This window comes from Anastrepha ludens, chromosome 2, assembly GCF_028408465.1.
Source record: "Anastrepha ludens isolate Willacy chromosome 2, idAnaLude1.1, whole genome shotgun sequence".
Classification (NCBI taxonomy): Eukaryota; Metazoa; Arthropoda; class Insecta; order Diptera; family Tephritidae; genus Anastrepha; species Anastrepha ludens.
In genome coordinates this window covers 107466044-107484923 of record NC_071498.1, presented here as the reverse complement: position 1 = coordinate 107484923, position 18880 = coordinate 107466044, and the positions used below count along the sequence as shown (strand labels likewise).

The window sequence follows — 18880 nt, the reverse complement described above, 5'->3', positions numbered from 1 at the left end:
GAGACCCAATATGGCCGTCGATCCGTGCAAATTGCGTTTTATGAAGGCTTAAGACAGTCAATTCTGAGTGGTATACAACGATTTGTTTGCCTAACATTTTCGGAGAATTAAAGAAAACCAACCGCTGAAGATGAATCATCCTTCACCAAGTGAATGCGATCCTTCAAGTATCGGCTCATATAAGGGGTTAGGGGTAGTCAGAATTTTCAATAAATTGATTTTTTTTTTGCATTTTCTTAAAGAACAATATCTTGAAAATATTATATTATCTGAAAATTTAAAGTGAATCCGACAAATGTTTTTCGATTTATTCATTAATTAACAAAAGCCGCTCAGGCACTCCGGAGAGTTCGAGAGCAAGTACTATATGATATCTACGACAAGGTAGAATGCTACGTAGGTAACAACAAATCGATATTTTGGAAGCTGCTATGACGCCTGAGGAACTAAAGGGTGATTTTTTAGCTATTATCTTTTTAAACAGTGGGTTTAAACAGCTGACGCACGTTTCCTGTTTTGTTTCAATGTCAACCATCTTCAGTTTGGTCTATAATTTGACCATGAATCGTCTTACAAACGAACAATGCTTGCAAATCTTTGAATTTTTTTATAAAAATGCGTGTTCTGTTAAGAAAGTTTATCGCGCGTCTCTTCCATTTTATGGCCAGCTTAATCGACCAACTGAAGCGGCTATTCGAGCTATTGTGACTAAATTTAGAACCAAATTCACATTATTGGACATCAAACCACCAACACGCTTACGTAGAGTGCGAACTGAAGAAAATATCGCAGCTGTATCGGCCAGTGTTAATGATGTCCATCAATTATCGATTCGTCGCCGTTCGAAGAAATTGGGTCTCTGTTACTCAGCAGCGTGGAAAATTTTGCGAAAGGATTTAGGTGTGAAGCCTTTCAAAATACAGTTGGTGCAAGAATTGAAGCCGAACGACCTACCAGAGGAATTGCAAGAGCTACCAATGCATCCAGAAAAGGTCACAGTTTGGTGCGGTTTATGGGCTGGAGGTATCATTGGACTCTACTTCTTCAAAGATGCTGCGAATCGTAACGTAACTGTGAATGGTGAGCGCTACCGTGAAATGATATCCAACTTATTTTTTCCCAAAATACAAGAGCTTGACTTGCACGTGGTTTCGGTGTCACATGCCATACAGCACGCGTACCAATGGACTTGTTGAGAGGCGATTTCGCTGAACATTTTATTTCACGTTCGGGACCTGTCAATTGGTCACCCAGGTCGTGCGATATAATACCTTTAGATTATTTTTTGTGGGGCTATGTTAAAGCTCATGTCTATTCAGACAAGCCTGCTTCAATTAACGCATTAGAAGACAAAATTAAAGCATTTATATGTGAGATACCGGCCGAAACATTGGAAAGAGTATGCCAAAATTGGACTAAGCGGATGGACCATTTGAAGCGTAGTCGCGGTCAGCATTTGCATGAAATAATCTTCAAACATTAAATTATATGGACTGTACTATCGATTTATATAAAATTTTCATGCATTTTTCTGAATTTTACGTGTGTTTTTTTGAAAAACTTCCCTGTAGCTCTTAAAAAATCACCCTTTATAACATGGCCTAGCAATAGATGACACAGTGAAAGTAATTAAATAATTCGTATAACTCTACATAAATCGATAGCGAAACTTTAAATGCGTAAAACTATGTTTTTTGAACTGGGGATCACTGTATCTTGAAAACCACTTGGTAGATTTCAATAAAATGTATACTGCTTTTATAAAACATAAACAACTGGTGACTGATCGAAGGATTTTTTTGTTCAAAAATTTCGATTTTTTTAACAATTAACTGTTGGCTTTTTTCTCGAAAATCTGAAAAATATTTCCCGAGGCCGCCATATTGTTAATTTTGATAATAAATCTAATTTCTTTTGTCCGATAGATTTTAAATGAATCTTCAAGGACTTGTGGTGATCACCACAAGGGACTTCTGGAGAAACGGGCTGCACACAAACAGCGATAACTTTTACAATTATTATTATTTTTTTTTTGAAATTTTGCTTAAGTTAAGCCGAAACATGATGTATTAATGATATGTTTTTATTTTTGTAAAATTAAGCAATTGCAAAAAACAAAAATAACTGAAAATCATAATTTTTTCGGGCCTCTGACAACCCCTGACCCCTTAATTAGCCTTTGTAATCATTTTGACCGCATTAATCTCTTGGATCGAAATGTTGAAAAAAAACTAGGGTCTGTCAGACTCACGCACGGTAGAAGTGAAACTTCTAAGTTGGTTGTTCCATGCATGGTAGCCCCGGTTTAGATCTCTCCCCCCTCTCTCGTGTTAAATTCAGGTTTTCATATTTTTTTTTTCTATATCACTCCAGATTAATTTCTACTATTTATTTTTGTCCTTATTAGCTTCAAATTTGACACTTGGGTGCAGTGTTGCACTTGACGCTGACATTTCTTCGCACTTCCAATGGTATTTTTTGCCTACTTTTGGCGCGTTAATCAATTTGCTTTGATCACCGAAACGGTGGAAATGTCATTTTACAACCTTCTACTTCAACTATCGTCACTCGTTTGGCAAACGCACTCATTGTATCGCTTCGCCTCCTCCATATCTACCATCTATTTACTTCACAGCAGTTTCTTATTGCTTTCCCGCTTACACACATTCAATCGGCGCTTTATCTGATACTCACACACAGCACTCATTTGCACGGGCTAGCGGCCGCCGTAGCCGAATGGGTTGGTGCGTGATCACCATTCGGAATTCACTGAGAGGTCGTTGGTTCGAATCTCGGTGAAAGCAAAATTAATAAAAACATTTTTCTAATAGCGGTCGCCCCTCGGCAGGCAATGGCAAACCTCCGAGTGTATTTCTGCCATGAAAAAGCTCCTCATAAAAATATCTGCCGTTCGGAGTCGGCTTGAAACTGTAGGTCCCTCCATTTGTGGAACAACATCAAGACGCACACCACAAATAGGAGGAGGAGCTCGGCCAAACACCTAACAGAAGTGTACGCGCCAATTATTTATTTTTTTTTTTTTTATGGCTATCTATAATACCCGTTGTCGGTTGTCGATTGTCGGTTGCCTGCATGTCGCCAGTCTACTTCAATGCTTGCGATGCGAGAGAGCGAATAGGCGAGAGTGGGAAGGAGCAGCTGCTCCTTGGCCCCGCCCATTTGACGGATTTCGGTAACGCTCCGAACTTACCGTTTCACTCGCCTATTTTCAATCTGCCTTGGGGCCCCCGACGCGCCTAAAGAAGTTTCACTTCAAAAATACAAAAAATGTTCCCAATTGTCCAAATGATCCATATAGACAATTCCGTGCTAATATTTATCTTTCACTTAGGTGAGATTTGATTACGATGGTTGCCACTCTTAGTTATTGAATCCCATTGTGTGCCAACATATAAAAAAATAATAATAATAATAAATTTGAAAATTCACTTTATTTTTTTTAATAAAGCTCGTATGTGCGAAGTTGGTTTCAAAACAGGGTGACTTTCCAACTTTCGCAAGTTGCGTACATTAAATTTTCGTTTTGACAGAGCCGAATTTTGGTCACATTTCTTTAAACTTTTTTGTATCAACTTTAGTTTTTGTTACATTTTTCGAATACTGGTATGAAATACATTTTTTTTAATAGCTTCGAAATATCATCTGCTCCTCCATCGAGTGTGGTTATAATACGTTCACATATACAAATAAGCAGATTATCTACTTTTTCGTGCTTAACTGCCAATCCGTAATTAAAAAGCGAGATTTCCCATACAAAATTTGTCTCCCAAAGTCTGAGCTTATAACATAATCCTAGATAATAACTATACTTTTTGACATACAACCTTGTGTTTTATGTGTACTAGATCGTTATTTTTACGAGTGCAAAGAAAATCGTCAATGTAAAAACTAAATAAAATGGATGCCGGCAAAGAAAACAGGTTTCTAGACATAATACTAATAAAATTTGGGTTAAAAATTATTAATTGCACATTCACATTAAAGAAAAGTCGTGTGTCCATAAACATTTTGCCCTCTTATTACTTATTACAAATTGTAATATAGAATTTCCATGCGTACTGCTGCCATAATTTTTTGAAATCTCAGTTTAGAAATTCTCATATTACTAGTAGCCAATTGCGCAATTAAATTAGCTATTTCTTCTCCTTGGATTTTCTTCACATCGTGAATAATAACACGGTGCTACAGTGACGCGGAACCGTGTTAAAAAAAAGTTTAACACCGTCACATTTTTATTTATCGCTAAAAAATCGATTTTGGGTGTTTTCTGACCCTTAAAAATTCATTTTATCCGATTTCCAATCTTGAAACAGTTTTGTTTAGGGATATGTTAGTCCTTCTGACACATGTCTTCTATTTTTCACGCTAAGCAAAAATAACATCTGAGTTTTCAACACAAAACTTAAATTTTAGTAAATTTTTCCGATTTTTGCGAGTTTAACGAGATGCTGTCGACAATATTGAAATGAAAGGTTTATTTATTAGTAAAAAGTCTTAAAGCTGTGTCTATTCCGAATCTAAAAAGCATTTAATTTCAAAAATCGATCAAAATGTGTCGAAGTAACGAATTTTTTGTAAAACAAAAAATTCAGTAAACTGAAAGTTTTGTTCACTACTTTCATATTTGCAAATTTAAAGCGGTTCTCCGTTTTTATTCGCGAAATGCGTGTATAATTAATTGTATTTACTCATACCTGTGTCCATTCCGAATCTGGCAAGCATTCGTTCATCAAAATTGATAAGATATTTTCCAAGTGAAGAACGTTTTTGTAGAAATAAAATAAAAACAGAACATTCTCGAGTTGAACAGAGACCGTAGAAGAATATTGTAACGTCAAAAAAATAAAAATAATGCAAAAAGTAACAAAATTTGCTGACTTACTTCTGCAATTTTCTGACTTACCCGGATGTAGTATTACCTAACTAAACTAACGTTTTCGAAGTCATTCCAACCGTACACAATGTAAGACAATCGAACCCATTGTGCTGATTTTCTGCATTGCAAAGTCATTTTGATTAGTTTGCAATGCCAACCTATCCAATCTGGTCGGTGTGCGTGATTGAGGCAGAAAAACAATTCATCTACATCCGCACAATATACAAGTTTATGGCCGACATCGTCAGCTTTGAAAAGTTGTTCAAAGAATGTTATATCCTTATCTCTTGCAAATGTCGCTTTGAATCCATTTTCCACAAGATTCCACTGCTTTAATCTGGACCCGAGAATTTCTGTTTGTCTTGAGGATAGTACTAAATCTAGTACAAGTTCACGATAAAGATAAGATTTAAAGTTGCTCCAATTGGAATATAAGGTCTATCTACACTATCTGGATTTAAATTTCCGTCACTGGATTCAGATGAATCTTCTGTCTTCTTTGTTGAAATTTGCTCGTCTTGGATATTTCGTAAGACTGGTTTGGAGATAGTTATAACATTCGCATACTTTATACGGTCACGAGTTTTGCAGTGATGACTTGTGATGTTAGTCTGACAAAAGTAGCAATCTTCCTGCTAGTGGATCTTTTGATAATGCCAAACAATCGGAATCGTTAACGGTAAAAGACACGTGTCGCGTTTTTCATATCTTCATTTTTTAATTGTAGTAGTGCACATTGAACAAACATATTCAGGTTCAAACCACTGTCTTTCAATATATGTGCGTTCAAAAAGAAGGTTATTTCCTTCAACCACGACCATACTTTTTGCGAATTTCACACGATGCTTATTGTTAACAAACATTCCGCAGATGTAACAAAAATGATTACGCTTATCACACATTCTGATTGCAAACAGTTCTGCTGTGCCATGCAAGCTTCGGTTGGTCAGTTTGGATTAGATAAGCTTGTGTTATAATGAGTTTTGATATTTTAGATGTATTCATAGTTATGTAAACTTATTGAAGTCTTTCAAAATTAGCCACAATGAGCAGTAAAGCACTATCGGTCATGCGGTATTCTCTCGCAGTCCCGGTCCGGCTGGATTTTTAACCATATGGAAAAAAACTTAAAAAAAAAAATCGTAACTTTTACAGTTTTCAATGTATGAAGATGAAAAATAGCTTATTTCGAACACATTCTTGACCTAAAACGTGCACTATATCACTTCAAGAGTTCTTTCGATTTTTTTACTTTGTAGCTCCGTGCAATTAAACCAACCTAAAATTCCAAAATATTCCACCAAAGCAATTTCTATGAAGACAAACCTTTCAAAGCAGTATTGACAGTTGATTGTCAATTTTGCAGGTAATCTGCTATAGATTAATTTTCTGGATTTATTGCTAATTACTGCAAATGTGAACGTACTGTGAGCGAGCTATTATTCGGTGCTGCAAGCCTGCTTTATTTACGATTGACGATGCTGCTTGGAAGGTTAAAATGCTAACTATGTATATGTAAATTCGTTTTGTTATCTTCCCAAATATAAGTACATGTTGAGTTGAAATTGATGCCGTAGCTCTAACGCTATAGCCATACCCATAACCATAACCGCAACATTACAGCATTTGTCGATTAGTCATGCCGTAACCATATATAGCTGATATTGAAGGAGATTTAAAGACTACATTTGCATTTTATCATAAAAACATGGATGATTTTCCGCTTACTCAATTAATTAAAATTTTATCGGAAATATCAAACAAAGTATTCCACAGCTGCTTACGGTAACGGGGAAGAACCAAAGTTCAGTCGATATATACGGCTACGGTTATCATTATGACGTTATGGTGCGGCACCTATAATCGTTTACAGTGATGCCCATATGTTTGATCTGAACACCTGATTGTTTACGATTATGGCTAAGGTGCGACACCACTAATTGCAGCTTCATTTACTCTTTTTGCTTTTATATTAACAAAAATACCGGATTAAAAAAACAAAAATTTATTGTTTATTACTTGGTTGTTTTGAAATGTCCGGTTCGCTTTCGATTCGGCTTTGGCTGAAATTGACCGAAATTCTTCTCGTTTCGATTCGGCCTTAAAAATTGATATTTTGTGATTCTCTACTCATGAGTAAATAAAGATTTGCCAAGCAACTGCGTACATACTATATGTATGCAGATATCCGCTAAAAATTCGGCTAAAACAACCTATTCACCCTTCGAACTTCTTTTGCTAATACTTACTACATTTACTTGTAACATACTTACAAAAATATACGATAAGTCGGCGCATGAATATTCCATAGGTAAATGAAAAATGCTTTCAATTGATTTTTAGATATGTGTTTTTTATTTGGAAATCTCTCAATACTTTATTTATTCTATTAATTATAATATAACTTTATATTTGCTTGTCTTTGCTTCTCATATACATACATTCACATACAGTATTGTGCATCATCTAAGCACCATCTTTTTGCATAACTGGAAATTTTACTACCTGCTAATTTATTTGTTGTAATCGATCTGTTTATTGTACAATAGATTCATAAAAAAAATTACCTATAGAGATTGTGAAGAGTAGGAAACAAAAAAATAATTGAGAGGAATTCATTAATTAAGTTAAATCGAAGATTTGTGGAGTAAATAGGATGCGAAAAACCTAAGAAACTCATGCTAATTTGATATATGTACATTTAACCGTTAGATGTGAAAGTTAAATATTTCAAAACTTCGGCTGAATTATACAATATTTTGTTATTTTTTTGTTGTTTTTTATTAAATATCTCTCCTTTTGATTCTTATTCGCACTGAGGTTCCGCTCGGAATAAAGCGTCACCTTATCAGGTGCCACCAACTCACTTACATATATTTTTATGCTATGCCATTATTCACGTAGAATTGGTGCATTAGTTGATTTACAGTCCAACAAATATCAGAGGACATTTGAGCATGCAAAAATTTCTCATAAAAGATAACTGCTATTTGGAAACAGCATGAAATAGTAGGTTCCTGGATTTGTTGGGAAACATCAGAACATTCACAAAAAGTTGGAAGAGAAGCTGGGGCAAACACCGAACAATGGGTGTATGCGCAATTTAATAGTTGTTCGACCCACTCCAACTTATTCTCATACAAGCCGAGAGAGATCGTTAAGCAATTTTTAAAAAGAATTGCACATTTAATTTATATAAAGAAAATTGCTCAATCGTCCAAACTGAAATTATTTCAATGCAATTTTATGTATATACGACATTTTAGTTTTCGGGTGGCGCACAATTAGTCATCCAATTTGGGCTTTCAATAACTTTTTTACAAAAAATAAACTTATTTTGAGTAATTATTTTATTTTGACTGCCTGCCTGTTTGTATACTGCAGCTTATTAGCGCACAAGTGTCAAATATGATTGAAGTGTATTACAAAAATTGTAAATCTTCCTATAGGGTTATTAATTTTGCGCCACCTTATATCAGTAAGCATTTGGTGCAGCTATGAGTGCTGCTATAGTAAAGGCAATATTGTAAGCATTTCGAAAATTTTAATTCCCAAAGACATATTAGAAGACATAGCTTTAATGTAAAGGGTGGTTAAATTTTAAGGGTCAGTGTTGAAGATGAACCACACCTAAGCGTCAAGTTTTTTTCTGCATTTCATTTAATATTTTTCAATTTCAGTCTAACTCAATTTGAACCATGGAAAGATACATAATCGAGCAACGCGTTAAAGTTATTCAGGCTTATTATGAAAACGGGCAACAGTGAATGACCAAATTTCGAAGAAAATCATCTTCAGTGATGAGGCACATTTTCACCTCAGTGGATTCGTCAATAAGCAGAATTGCCGCATTTGGGTGAATGATAATCCAAAAGTGATTGCCGAAAAACCAGTGCACCCACAAAGAGTGTCTTTTTGGTGCAGTTTATGGGCCGGCGGCATCATGGGCCGTATTTTTTCCAAAATGAGGCCGGTCAGGCAGTTACTGTGGTGAATAGTGTTCGCTATCGTGAGATGATAACGAACTTTTTATGGCCCGAATTGGAAGATATGGATGTGGACGATATGTGGTTTCAACAGGACGGTGCCACTTGTCACACAGCTAACGAAATAATGGCTCTTTTGCGCGAAAAATTTTATGGCCGAATAATCTAACGTCGCGGCGATGTCAATTGGCCGGCAAGATCATGTGATTTGACACCGTTGGACTCCTTTCTTTGAGGTTATTTGAAAAAAGGTGTACGTCGATAAGCCAGCAACAATTCAAGAGCTAAAGGATGAGATAATTCGGCACGTTAACGGCATAGAACCTCAATTATGCCTCAGCGTCATCGAAAATTTGGACCATCGGATGGAGGTGTGCCGCCGAGGCCGCGGTGGCCATATGGCCGATATTTTGTTCCATAAGTAATTGAGCTGTACTAATATTATTATAATAAAGAGAAATGACAATATTTTCCTAAAAAAATTGTATTTTATTCAAAATCAACACCGGCCCTTGAAACTTAACCACCCTTTACATAAGATAGGCCAAAACTAGATCAAAGCGAAAAAATCCATGCTAGGTCGAGCTTATAAGAAAACGTTGGATAGATTTTGCGCAGATATTTTCGTCGAAACTTACTACTTAGTCAATTTAGTGAAAAAGTACGGCATTTACAGGCATAAATATAATATAAAAACCTGTATTTGAGTGATGAAATGCCACCAAATATTTTACAAGTTTTTGAAAAGTTGTCATCTATGACCTCGTAGAAAAATGGCTTAGATTTTGCACGATACTGTATACGCATATTATTGTTAAAATTATTTTCACATATTTGATTCTGAATGCAATTACTTAAATTTGCTTTATTTTTTGTTTAACTTTTGTATTGATGCAATTTAAATCTTCATACTCCAATGCATACACATACAACTGCACATATGTATGTATGTATGCTAATAAAATTTACCTTTTTGCCTTTGATTCAGTTTTGCATTGTGTTTTTTGAATTTAAATTTTTCTTTGCTAGAATTTTTGCTCAACATCCACGTACATTTAATTTATTCGTTTAGATCGCCTTTATTGACTTACATTGAATTTGCATGAGATTTAAGATATTTAGTTTATTTGAAGCTTCACTAATTGATTTATGGGTATTTTTAACTTATACTCAAATCGTATTTTATTCCTTAATATCAAATTTTTATACAATACTTACAAGTGTCTCAAAGAATGTATTTCGTTTGATTTGATTTTCATTCAAAGCATTTGGGTGCCGTCGCCATTGAATTGCCATCGAATTGAAAATTTGTGTGTAAAAAAAGAAATTACATTTTTTTAATTTTCATTACTATTGCATAAATTGCAGGAATTTTGAAAAATGTGATAAAATTTTTCATTTAGAAGGTTAGGCCATTGTCGAAATTTCGAAAAACAAAAAAAAACATTGTGCTTAAAAGATGTCCTAATACCCTAGAAAGGTCACACTCGATGGATTGAGGTGGGAAAATGTCAAAATATTTACGTTTTGAATTTTGATGCAGCTCAGCCTATCTCAGTTCAATGCATAGAGTTCCATACCGAAAACTTTAAACGCGTTTTATTTTTTAATTAAAAATTTAATTTAATTTTAATATTCAAGTCGGTGGGACTCTTAACTCGCGCAAATCTTGACCGATGGGCTTGAAATTTGAACTGTCTATATTCACAACTGTCTGTTGCATAGCAGTGCATATAAATGTATGAATATTTTTAACATCTTGAAAAATTTTTCAATAAAAAAAATCTTGTTTTTTTTTTTTAATTTTGAACTTTTTGAAGCAAACAGGTTCGGGACCTATAGTAAAGTCTACAAAATAATAATCTCTTTGAATTGTTAGTTGAGATGTCTTTGGAAGGCTGTGTGTTTCCGCGAACCAACTCATCTTTTTTTTAAGGACTCCACTTTGACGTCAAAAATTTTAAACAAATTAATATAAAATTTACTTTAAAAAAAAAATTTTATATACCTCAAAACACCAATAAAAACATGTAAACACTTTAAAACGATGGCATTTTATTTTCTTTTTAAAAAAGGTTCATGAAAAAACGTCGAAATTTCGGTCGTTACACCGGACTACTACCTTATACGAGTGAGAATTTTTTTTTTAATTTTCGTTGCGATTTTCAATTTTAATTTCATTGTTTGCCTGAAAGTGTAACCATATTTTTGTAATAAAATGTGTGCAAAAGCCAAAAAAAGTGGATTCAAAGAGGCATTTAAATTAAAAATTGACTCGTTTAGCAAATTATTTTATTAGAAGTTCATTTTCTCAAGTACATGTTTTAATACCTAATATGTGCGCTGTTAATTTTTTTTTACTATAAATTAATTCATTTGGCTTGGCAACCCTATATTAGAGGAGTTAAAATGCTTTTTCACTAAAAGTCTATAGAATATTTTTGAAATGCAATTTTTCTTTTTGTATTAAAAAGCAAATTAAATAAATTTTTTACAGTTTTTGACTCCCTCTTGGGAAACAATTCGATGCTTGCAATTCGCATTTATCTACTCGTACATTTATACCATACATGTACATGAATGTATGCGTGTATGTATGTGTGTATGTATGTGTGTCTAATAAGTTTTGTATCACTTTTACAATTTTTTGCTTCTTCTTGTTTTTTCTTCTTTTTTTTTTTGACTAATACTAATAATAGGTTTTTTGTCTCATTTATTTCATTTAGCTTCTGCATATTCGTTTGATTTTCTTACTTAAATGCTCGTTTCTTTGTGTGTATGTATGTATATTAATAAAAAAGCGTTATTTCTGACGGCTACTGCAGTTATTTTTAATACACTTTTACAATAAACTTAAGCCATTACTCATTTACATAATTTGTGGTAACTATGTACTGTGTGTGTATGTGTATGTATTCGCTAATGCTTATAATATAAGATAGTTTTGCTTTTGTTTAAAAATTGAATATGGTTTGATTTCCCTAATAATGTATTCGTAACAACTTATGCGTGCCATCTCCACGCACTTTTTATATTTATATTTTTATACATGTATGTGTGTAGCTACATATACATTCACATAATATGTTAGCGAATTTCTTTGATCCCATTTTGTTTCTAAATCAATGGCTTAAAACTTAAACTTTGTGCTCCTTCCACTTCCTTCCTTACACCTTCGTTTCTACATACAGATACTTCTTCTCAATAAATATATTTGTTTGTGTATGATTTATCTTTAGTTACATACATTTTATTTAAAACTGTGTCTTTTTTGATTATTGCTTATTGAATACAATGAATTATTAAATATTTGAATATTTTGACATTTAGTTACTAAATTTAATTTGCTGGTGTTAAAATTTTCATTTTCAGTTGCTTTTAATACTCGTGTTTATGTATGTACAAAGTTAGCTTTCCAACCAATTTATTTGTTACGATAAATTTTGCTTGAAATCGTTTGGAACAAATTTTATTTTTTATTTACAATACATTTTATTTATTTTTATTTCGTTTCCCGCTAGCAGCAGTGCAGCTTTCCAATTTAAAATGTATGCAATTTTAAATGTGGCTTTAATTAATGTAGATGCATTGAAATAATTCTAGCATGGCATATAAAAAGTGATTTTTGAAAAAAAAAAACATAAAAAAACAATTAAAAAAATATAATAAAAATATATGACAAAAAAACTAATAAATATGACGGCAGTTTTTTTTCTATAAGGCAATTCACAATTGATTGCAAATTGGCTGGCAGCATAATCAGAGCATTCGTAAATTAGGTTGACAAATATATACACTTTGTTGTTGTGTTGCCAAGGTACTTGCAAATATCATGAAGTCAGGTTATTTACACTACCGTAATTTCTACAGACCCAGCACTCGAAACTGATGCCATTTATACTTCACCACGTGTTAATAATAAATTCTGATAGCATCGTGCGAAGTTATCGAAATTGGAACATAAAGGGACGTATGCATAAAAAGTAAGCTTCGTCAATTTTCGACATCAACCAAGGATGACAGATTTACCAGGTTTAACCATTGGCTATGGCGAAAAACAAAATTGTGCGAGCAAATTTGGCTGCCACGTCACAGGAAAACTCGGCAGCCGAATTCTGCACAGATGATAGATTACTAGGTTTAGCCAATAACTATGGCGTAAAAGCAAATTGTGAGCGGAACTTCGGCGGCTGCCACGTGATAGGCAGCTCCACAGCCGAACTCTGCCCGCTCATTTCACCCGTATTCACACACTCGCCCAATGAGTCATTGTTCAAACCAACGCAACGAAGTAACATAGGTGGAGTTTGCGCTGATTTTTTTCATATATCATCAACAGCATCTTAGTTTTTTAGTAAACAAACCGGTATGGATCGGTATGTCTGCTCAGCAGCTAAATCTGTCAAATTCGCTGAGAACCGGTTAATGGTCTGATATTGGTCACACCTGTAAAAATCTTTTCACCATCAATTTTCATATGCATACAAAAGTAACAGTTTCAGCTAAACTGAAATTGTTTTGGTGATATAAGAAAAAAATCAATGCAGCCACTCCCCATGCTACTTCGTTGCTTTCTGTACAACGACTGATTGGACATGAGCGGGCATAACTCTGCTGCCGAAGGACGTCATGGGGACGAGAGAGCCGAAGTTACTCTCACAAATTTGCTTCCGATGGCCAAACATATCTATCCTCCTTGGCTCCAGCTATTCGTTCTTGTAATGTCCTTGCCGAAGATTAACTACGCAGATTGTAGATCAATCCTTAAATTGTGGGAAATTGTGAAGTCGGACCAGCATGTGAGCATTTCAGCAGACACCTTTTTTTTGGAACTATTCTTATAACACTGATCTCAAGAAAAATATAGTTGCATGGATAGCACACGAATTCACGCCGGGGATTGTTTGTTCAAATATAAACGAAATCGACTTATTTTTGCAAAGGATGATAACTGGTGATTACAGATTTGTCAAATATCAGACCAACAGCCGAAAAACGACGCCGAACATCCAAACAACTTTTTCTGTGAGTTTGATGAGATTTGAGGAAAACTGCCCACTAAGAGGCGCTGCCATGGTTCAAACATTTAATTCGAACTTCTGCTGTCAGTCCATACCCGACATCAGACGACTAGTATAGTATATTTTCAAGTGCTTGCAACACTTTTTTTGATGGTACAAAACTGGCGCCACGATAGGCTTGAAAGAATGAGCTGTTCAAGGTTTCTGCCTGAAATTTCATCACAAATAAACTGTTTAAATTGATTTTTCCTTAGATCCAATTGGTTTTTTGGATGTGACATTCCTTTCAGGTTTTTAGAGTAACGAGCCTCGAGCCAGGGAGCACATAGTATCAATATGGCAACAAGAGTTCCTGCAGCTTAATCCCCACAGTTGTCTCAATCTATTGTGCCAGTCGTTGCAATCGTTGGCAGATGGCGTAATCGCAGAGCAGCATTTCATTCCTAACGAAAATATGAAAGAATGGTACGAAAACTGGTTTGGCTCATAATATGCAAAATATTTCGGCAGGATATTCACAAATTTCTTGAGAGACCGGAAAGGCGCGTATATAAGAAAGGCCGTTGCAAAGAATAATTTATTTTATCCCATTCTCCAACTTGTAGTACTGAATATACATTTAGTTAATAGACACAGACTGATTTCATAGGTATTCAACTGGCAAGTGCTGATATCTCATACCAAATATATGAACGTTTACCAAATATATGTACATATGACCAGTTGTCCATTTATAATAATAATGTTTACTTCGGTTTATGTAATCTTCTATAAAATTTCTTAATAAGCCGCAATCGATCGATATTCACAAAGTCAATATAACCCCAGCTGCATCTAAGCACTACAAATTTTTCAAGAGTACTCAAGAAAGTGTCAAGTGTATTCCAGACAGGGTAAAAAGTCTTTCAGAGCAGTCAATTCTCCTTAATAATTCACAAACTAATGCGGATTTAATTTATGAACCAATCCGAAAAGGCTCTCGTACTCAAAGCTACTTATTGACGAGGAAAAGACGATAGTTGTTGGCTATGATTGTGACATAGCCATTCAATCCAGATGCACTATTTTAATTAATTGTGCCCGTTAAATCTGCATTAATTATATAATTTCTTCCTTCTTAAGTTCACAAACTATTTCTATTTTCATATAATTTAGAAAATATGTTAAAAAAGTAAATGTATTTTAAATCACTTTTATGCATACTTTACAACGTGTAGCAATTTTCGTCTTCTGAAGTACGGGTCTACGGTTTCTGAATCACAATTGACTGTTTTAAAATACACATTTGGATTTCCGAAGTACTACTGACTATTCTGAAATACATTTTACGGTTTCTGGAGTACACCTTGATTACTCTGAAATACATTTTACTGCTTCTGATGTAAAATTGACTGCTCGGAAATACATTTTACAATTTCCGAAATATGTATAACTGACTATTCTGAAATTTATTTAAAAACTTTTAAAGTAGACTTTACTATCCTGAAGTACATTTTTTGGTTTCTGAAATACATTTTACGATTTATGAAATTCCTTTTATGGGTTCTGGAACTCATTTCATTGCTTCTGAAGTACTATTGACTATTCAGAAATACATTTTGCGGTTTCTGATGAACATTTGCCTATTCTTAAACACATTTTATGATTTCAGATGCTCAATTGACTGCTCGGAAATACATTTTACGGTTCACTCTGAAATTCATTTGAAGGCTTCTGAAGTACATTCGACCATTCTGAAGTGCATTTGATGATTTCTGATGGACTCAAGGAAAAGGTGTAGAATCGTGGAAACTGGACTTCTTAGCTGTACAGGGTTTGACTGAAAAGTAATGAGCCTTCCCGCGCAGAGCGTCTGCCAAGCGATCAACCGAATCGGCTGGTGGGGGAAAATGATCGTTAGTCCTTCCCCTTCCACAAGAAACCGGTCCCAGTTCGCTGGCAACAGCGGGGCAGTCAACATCGCTCCACGCGTGAAAGCTGTTTTAAAAGTGTGTTAGGATTTTGCAGTGGCGAAAATGCAGTGATCGTTGGAGCAACGTTACTCGATCAAATTTTGCGTAAGGCTAAACAAAACCAGTACAGAAACCATTGGGCTACTCAAGGAGGCTTACGGGGACCAATCTCTGTCCAGTGCCCAGGTAAAACGGTGGCACAAGTCGGGAGGACGTCGAAGACGAACAGCGATCTGGAAGGCCTTCGACGACGCAAACAGACGAAGATATGAACCGGGTTCTTGAATTTTTGAACATTGACCGTCGTGCTAGTCTACGTGAGATCAGTGAAGAGTTAAATTTAACTAATTACAATGTGCGGGAAATCGTGACCGGAAAACTTGAAATGCGCTAAGTGTGTGCCAATTGGACCCTTAATCACGACAATGCGCCGGCGCACACCGCCTTCCTCTGCACCTCTGCATTGGCCAAGATGGGGGTTCCGGTGCGTCCCCACCCTCCCTACAGCCTAGACCTGTCCCCTCCGCACTTCTTCTTGTTGCCGTGCCTGAAAAGAAAGCTGAAGGGGAGGCGTTTTGACTCCATCGAGGCAATCCAAAAAACTGTGACAGCCGAATTGAACGCGATTCCGGCGGATGAGTTTAAAAAATGTTTCCTGCAGTGGAAGGACCGCTACCAGCAGTGTATTGACGCTCAAGGGTCCTATTTTGAAGAATATTAGTTGTATAAGCCAAAAGGTTTAATAAAACTGCTTAAAAAAAATAAGACTCGTTACTTTTCAATCAAATCCTGTATGTATATGCCAGCATGCGTCGGACAGATATGTTTTATGAGAAGCCTCTTCGTTGCATAAATAATCGTGGAGGTTTGTCGAGTGGCGAAAACACTTGATCTATCTTTTTGTCGCCGTAATTGGAGGGCCCTATATTCTCATATGAATTTCAGTTCTTGTTCATTTTCATATATTTTCATACACATATTTGTAAAGCAATTGGCAGGAATAACAAGTTGAACGACATTGAAATGAGTCAAAAGCTGGTTCTGTAGTTTGGTGGCAGTTCTCAAAGAAAAAGCAAAATAAGAATTGAAAAACTTCAACAGTAATAAAATTAACTTAAATGCAATTTAAGTATAAAAAAACGCTTTTAATACTAATAAAGTACAGATACAACTAATATGTATGTATGTAACGATGAATCGCAAAACAAAGTCATGGACGTATTGAAATATCACGTTTTTATTATGTTAATGTATTTATGCGCGAGTGCGTGCGTGTGTGTGTGTGTGTGTGTGTGTGTGTGAGTGTAGTTCATTTTTCATTTGACCACCAAGTGTACACACACATGTATATGTATTATACAATAATATATAAATGCTATACCACATACGAGTGTGTTTGAAAGTGGATTGTAAATGCAATGCTAACTTTTTAAATTTTTTATAATTTTTTTTTTTTTCGGTTTTGTTTTTAATAAAAATGGTTAAATTAACTTTCTCATTTGTTATTGTTGTTTGTGTTGTTCTCTGAATTTATATATGCATAAAAGCTGCTGTTAAAAATATACAATAATTAATTGCTATTTATTAAATGCCATCACCTGAGGAAGTACTGAAATTACAAATACAAAATATTCGTATTAAATACATTTTTTTTATCAAAGCGTTGTAGTTTGTGTATGCAATGTGCCTATGCATAGGTGTAGTGTGTATGCGATGTTCGAAATGAATATGTGGTGGTACACAGATACATTTTACGTTACATTTTTTTAACTTACTGTACATTTGAACTGAAGCTCATTCGAACGCATCATCACAGCAATTTACATACATATAACATAAATATATGTACAGCTAAATAAACATTATAGTGCTTTATTTTTTCAATTCAATTATATATTTTTCTTAATTTTTTCTACTTTTTCCACTTAATTAATATAACGCAATTTCCGAACTAAATTAAAAAATCCATTTTTGCATTCACTCAATTTACCGCTGGGCTATTGATCGCTATCCAAATTTGTATTCATATTGTTAGTGTGTGTGCTATTGAGTGTATTTGTGTTGGTGTTGGTGGGTGTGACATCGTTGAATGCAACTATACTCGTTGTCATAGGTGTTGTAGTTGCCGACGCTGGCGCTAATGCTACTGCTGGCATTGTGTTCGTATTTTTCCTCAAATGATTTCTTAATATTACCAAATTTCGATTCAAATTCGCCGTTGCACTGCCCACTGCACCACATGTTGCCGATGCAGCTGCCAAAGCGTTGGATACAGCGGCAGCCGCAGCTGCGGAAGATGGTGGATGTGGTAGTGTACTGCATGCTGAGCCCAGCTGCACGCCACCTGCAACGTTGCCCATTAGGCTGACATTGCTGCTGCCACTGCCGCAGCCAACGATACCCGCCGATGCGGTGGATGTGGTAGGTGATGTGGCGCCACCACCACCCAGCGCACCGCCAATGCTACCACCAACCAAACCCACGCCGGGACCGGGTAGGCCGACACCAAGCATCAGCTCATGGGCGAGTATGGTGGGTAAGTGTTAAGTGCTGTTCTTCATCGGCCCCGAAGACAGCGAACTACTGCTGACGCCGGAGTCGCTTGACTTCTCGCTAAGACCACCGCCGCGTGTCAACGTGTCTTCGCTCATTAGACTACTGCCCAAGAGCGCCTTCTTGCCAACACGTGCCGATAGGCCGGCTTTAAAGGGATTCTCCTTTTGGCGACGAGCGCTCTCGACCCGCTTCATAATCTCACTGGAACATTTGGTAACAACATCGTCCAAGCTATTCGACTCATCGGTGGAGGGTATATTCTGGGTGGGTGTCTGTGAGGTGGGCACAGGTGAGCCTTCGTAACAGCCCGAATCGCGTGGAAAATGACGGCGTCCGAACGGTGATGCGCCGTGCTTTTTATTAATGTTATTCAAGCGAGTCTCGTCATTCTCCGAACTGGAGCCGGCGATATCACCATCTGAACCTGTTTGAGAGAAATGGGAAGCTATAGCGAAAAGTAAGTCATTA

General features: G+C 35.7%; 2 protein-coding genes across 2 annotated transcripts in view; both read right to left on the bottom strand.

The window, feature by feature from the left end:
- Nucleotides 1-15150: 15150 nt before the first annotated feature.
- Nucleotides 15151-18369, bottom strand: LOC128855046 (uncharacterized). Its single transcript, XM_054089628.1, has one exon. It carries the CDS (start codon nt 18367-18369, stop codon nt 17854-17856), a length of 516 nt encoding a protein of 171 aa, XP_053945603.1. The 3' UTR covers nt 15151-17853.
- Nucleotides 18370-18399: 30 nt separating this feature from the next.
- LOC128855045 (uncharacterized) overlaps nt 18400-18880 on the bottom strand; it is a 105709-nt gene continuing 105228 nt past the window's right edge. The window contains exon 16 of the mRNA XM_054089627.1: nt 18400-18836. Coding sequence (XP_053945602.1) covers nt 18400-18836 — 437 coding nt within the window. The remainder of the gene's footprint in view (nt 18837-18880) is intronic.

Coding starts and splice junctions, on each gene's coding strand:
- LOC128855046 (XM_054089628.1), bottom strand. CDS start 18,369: ATGCTTGGTGTCGGCCTACCCGGTCCCGGCGTGGGTTTGGTTGGTGGT.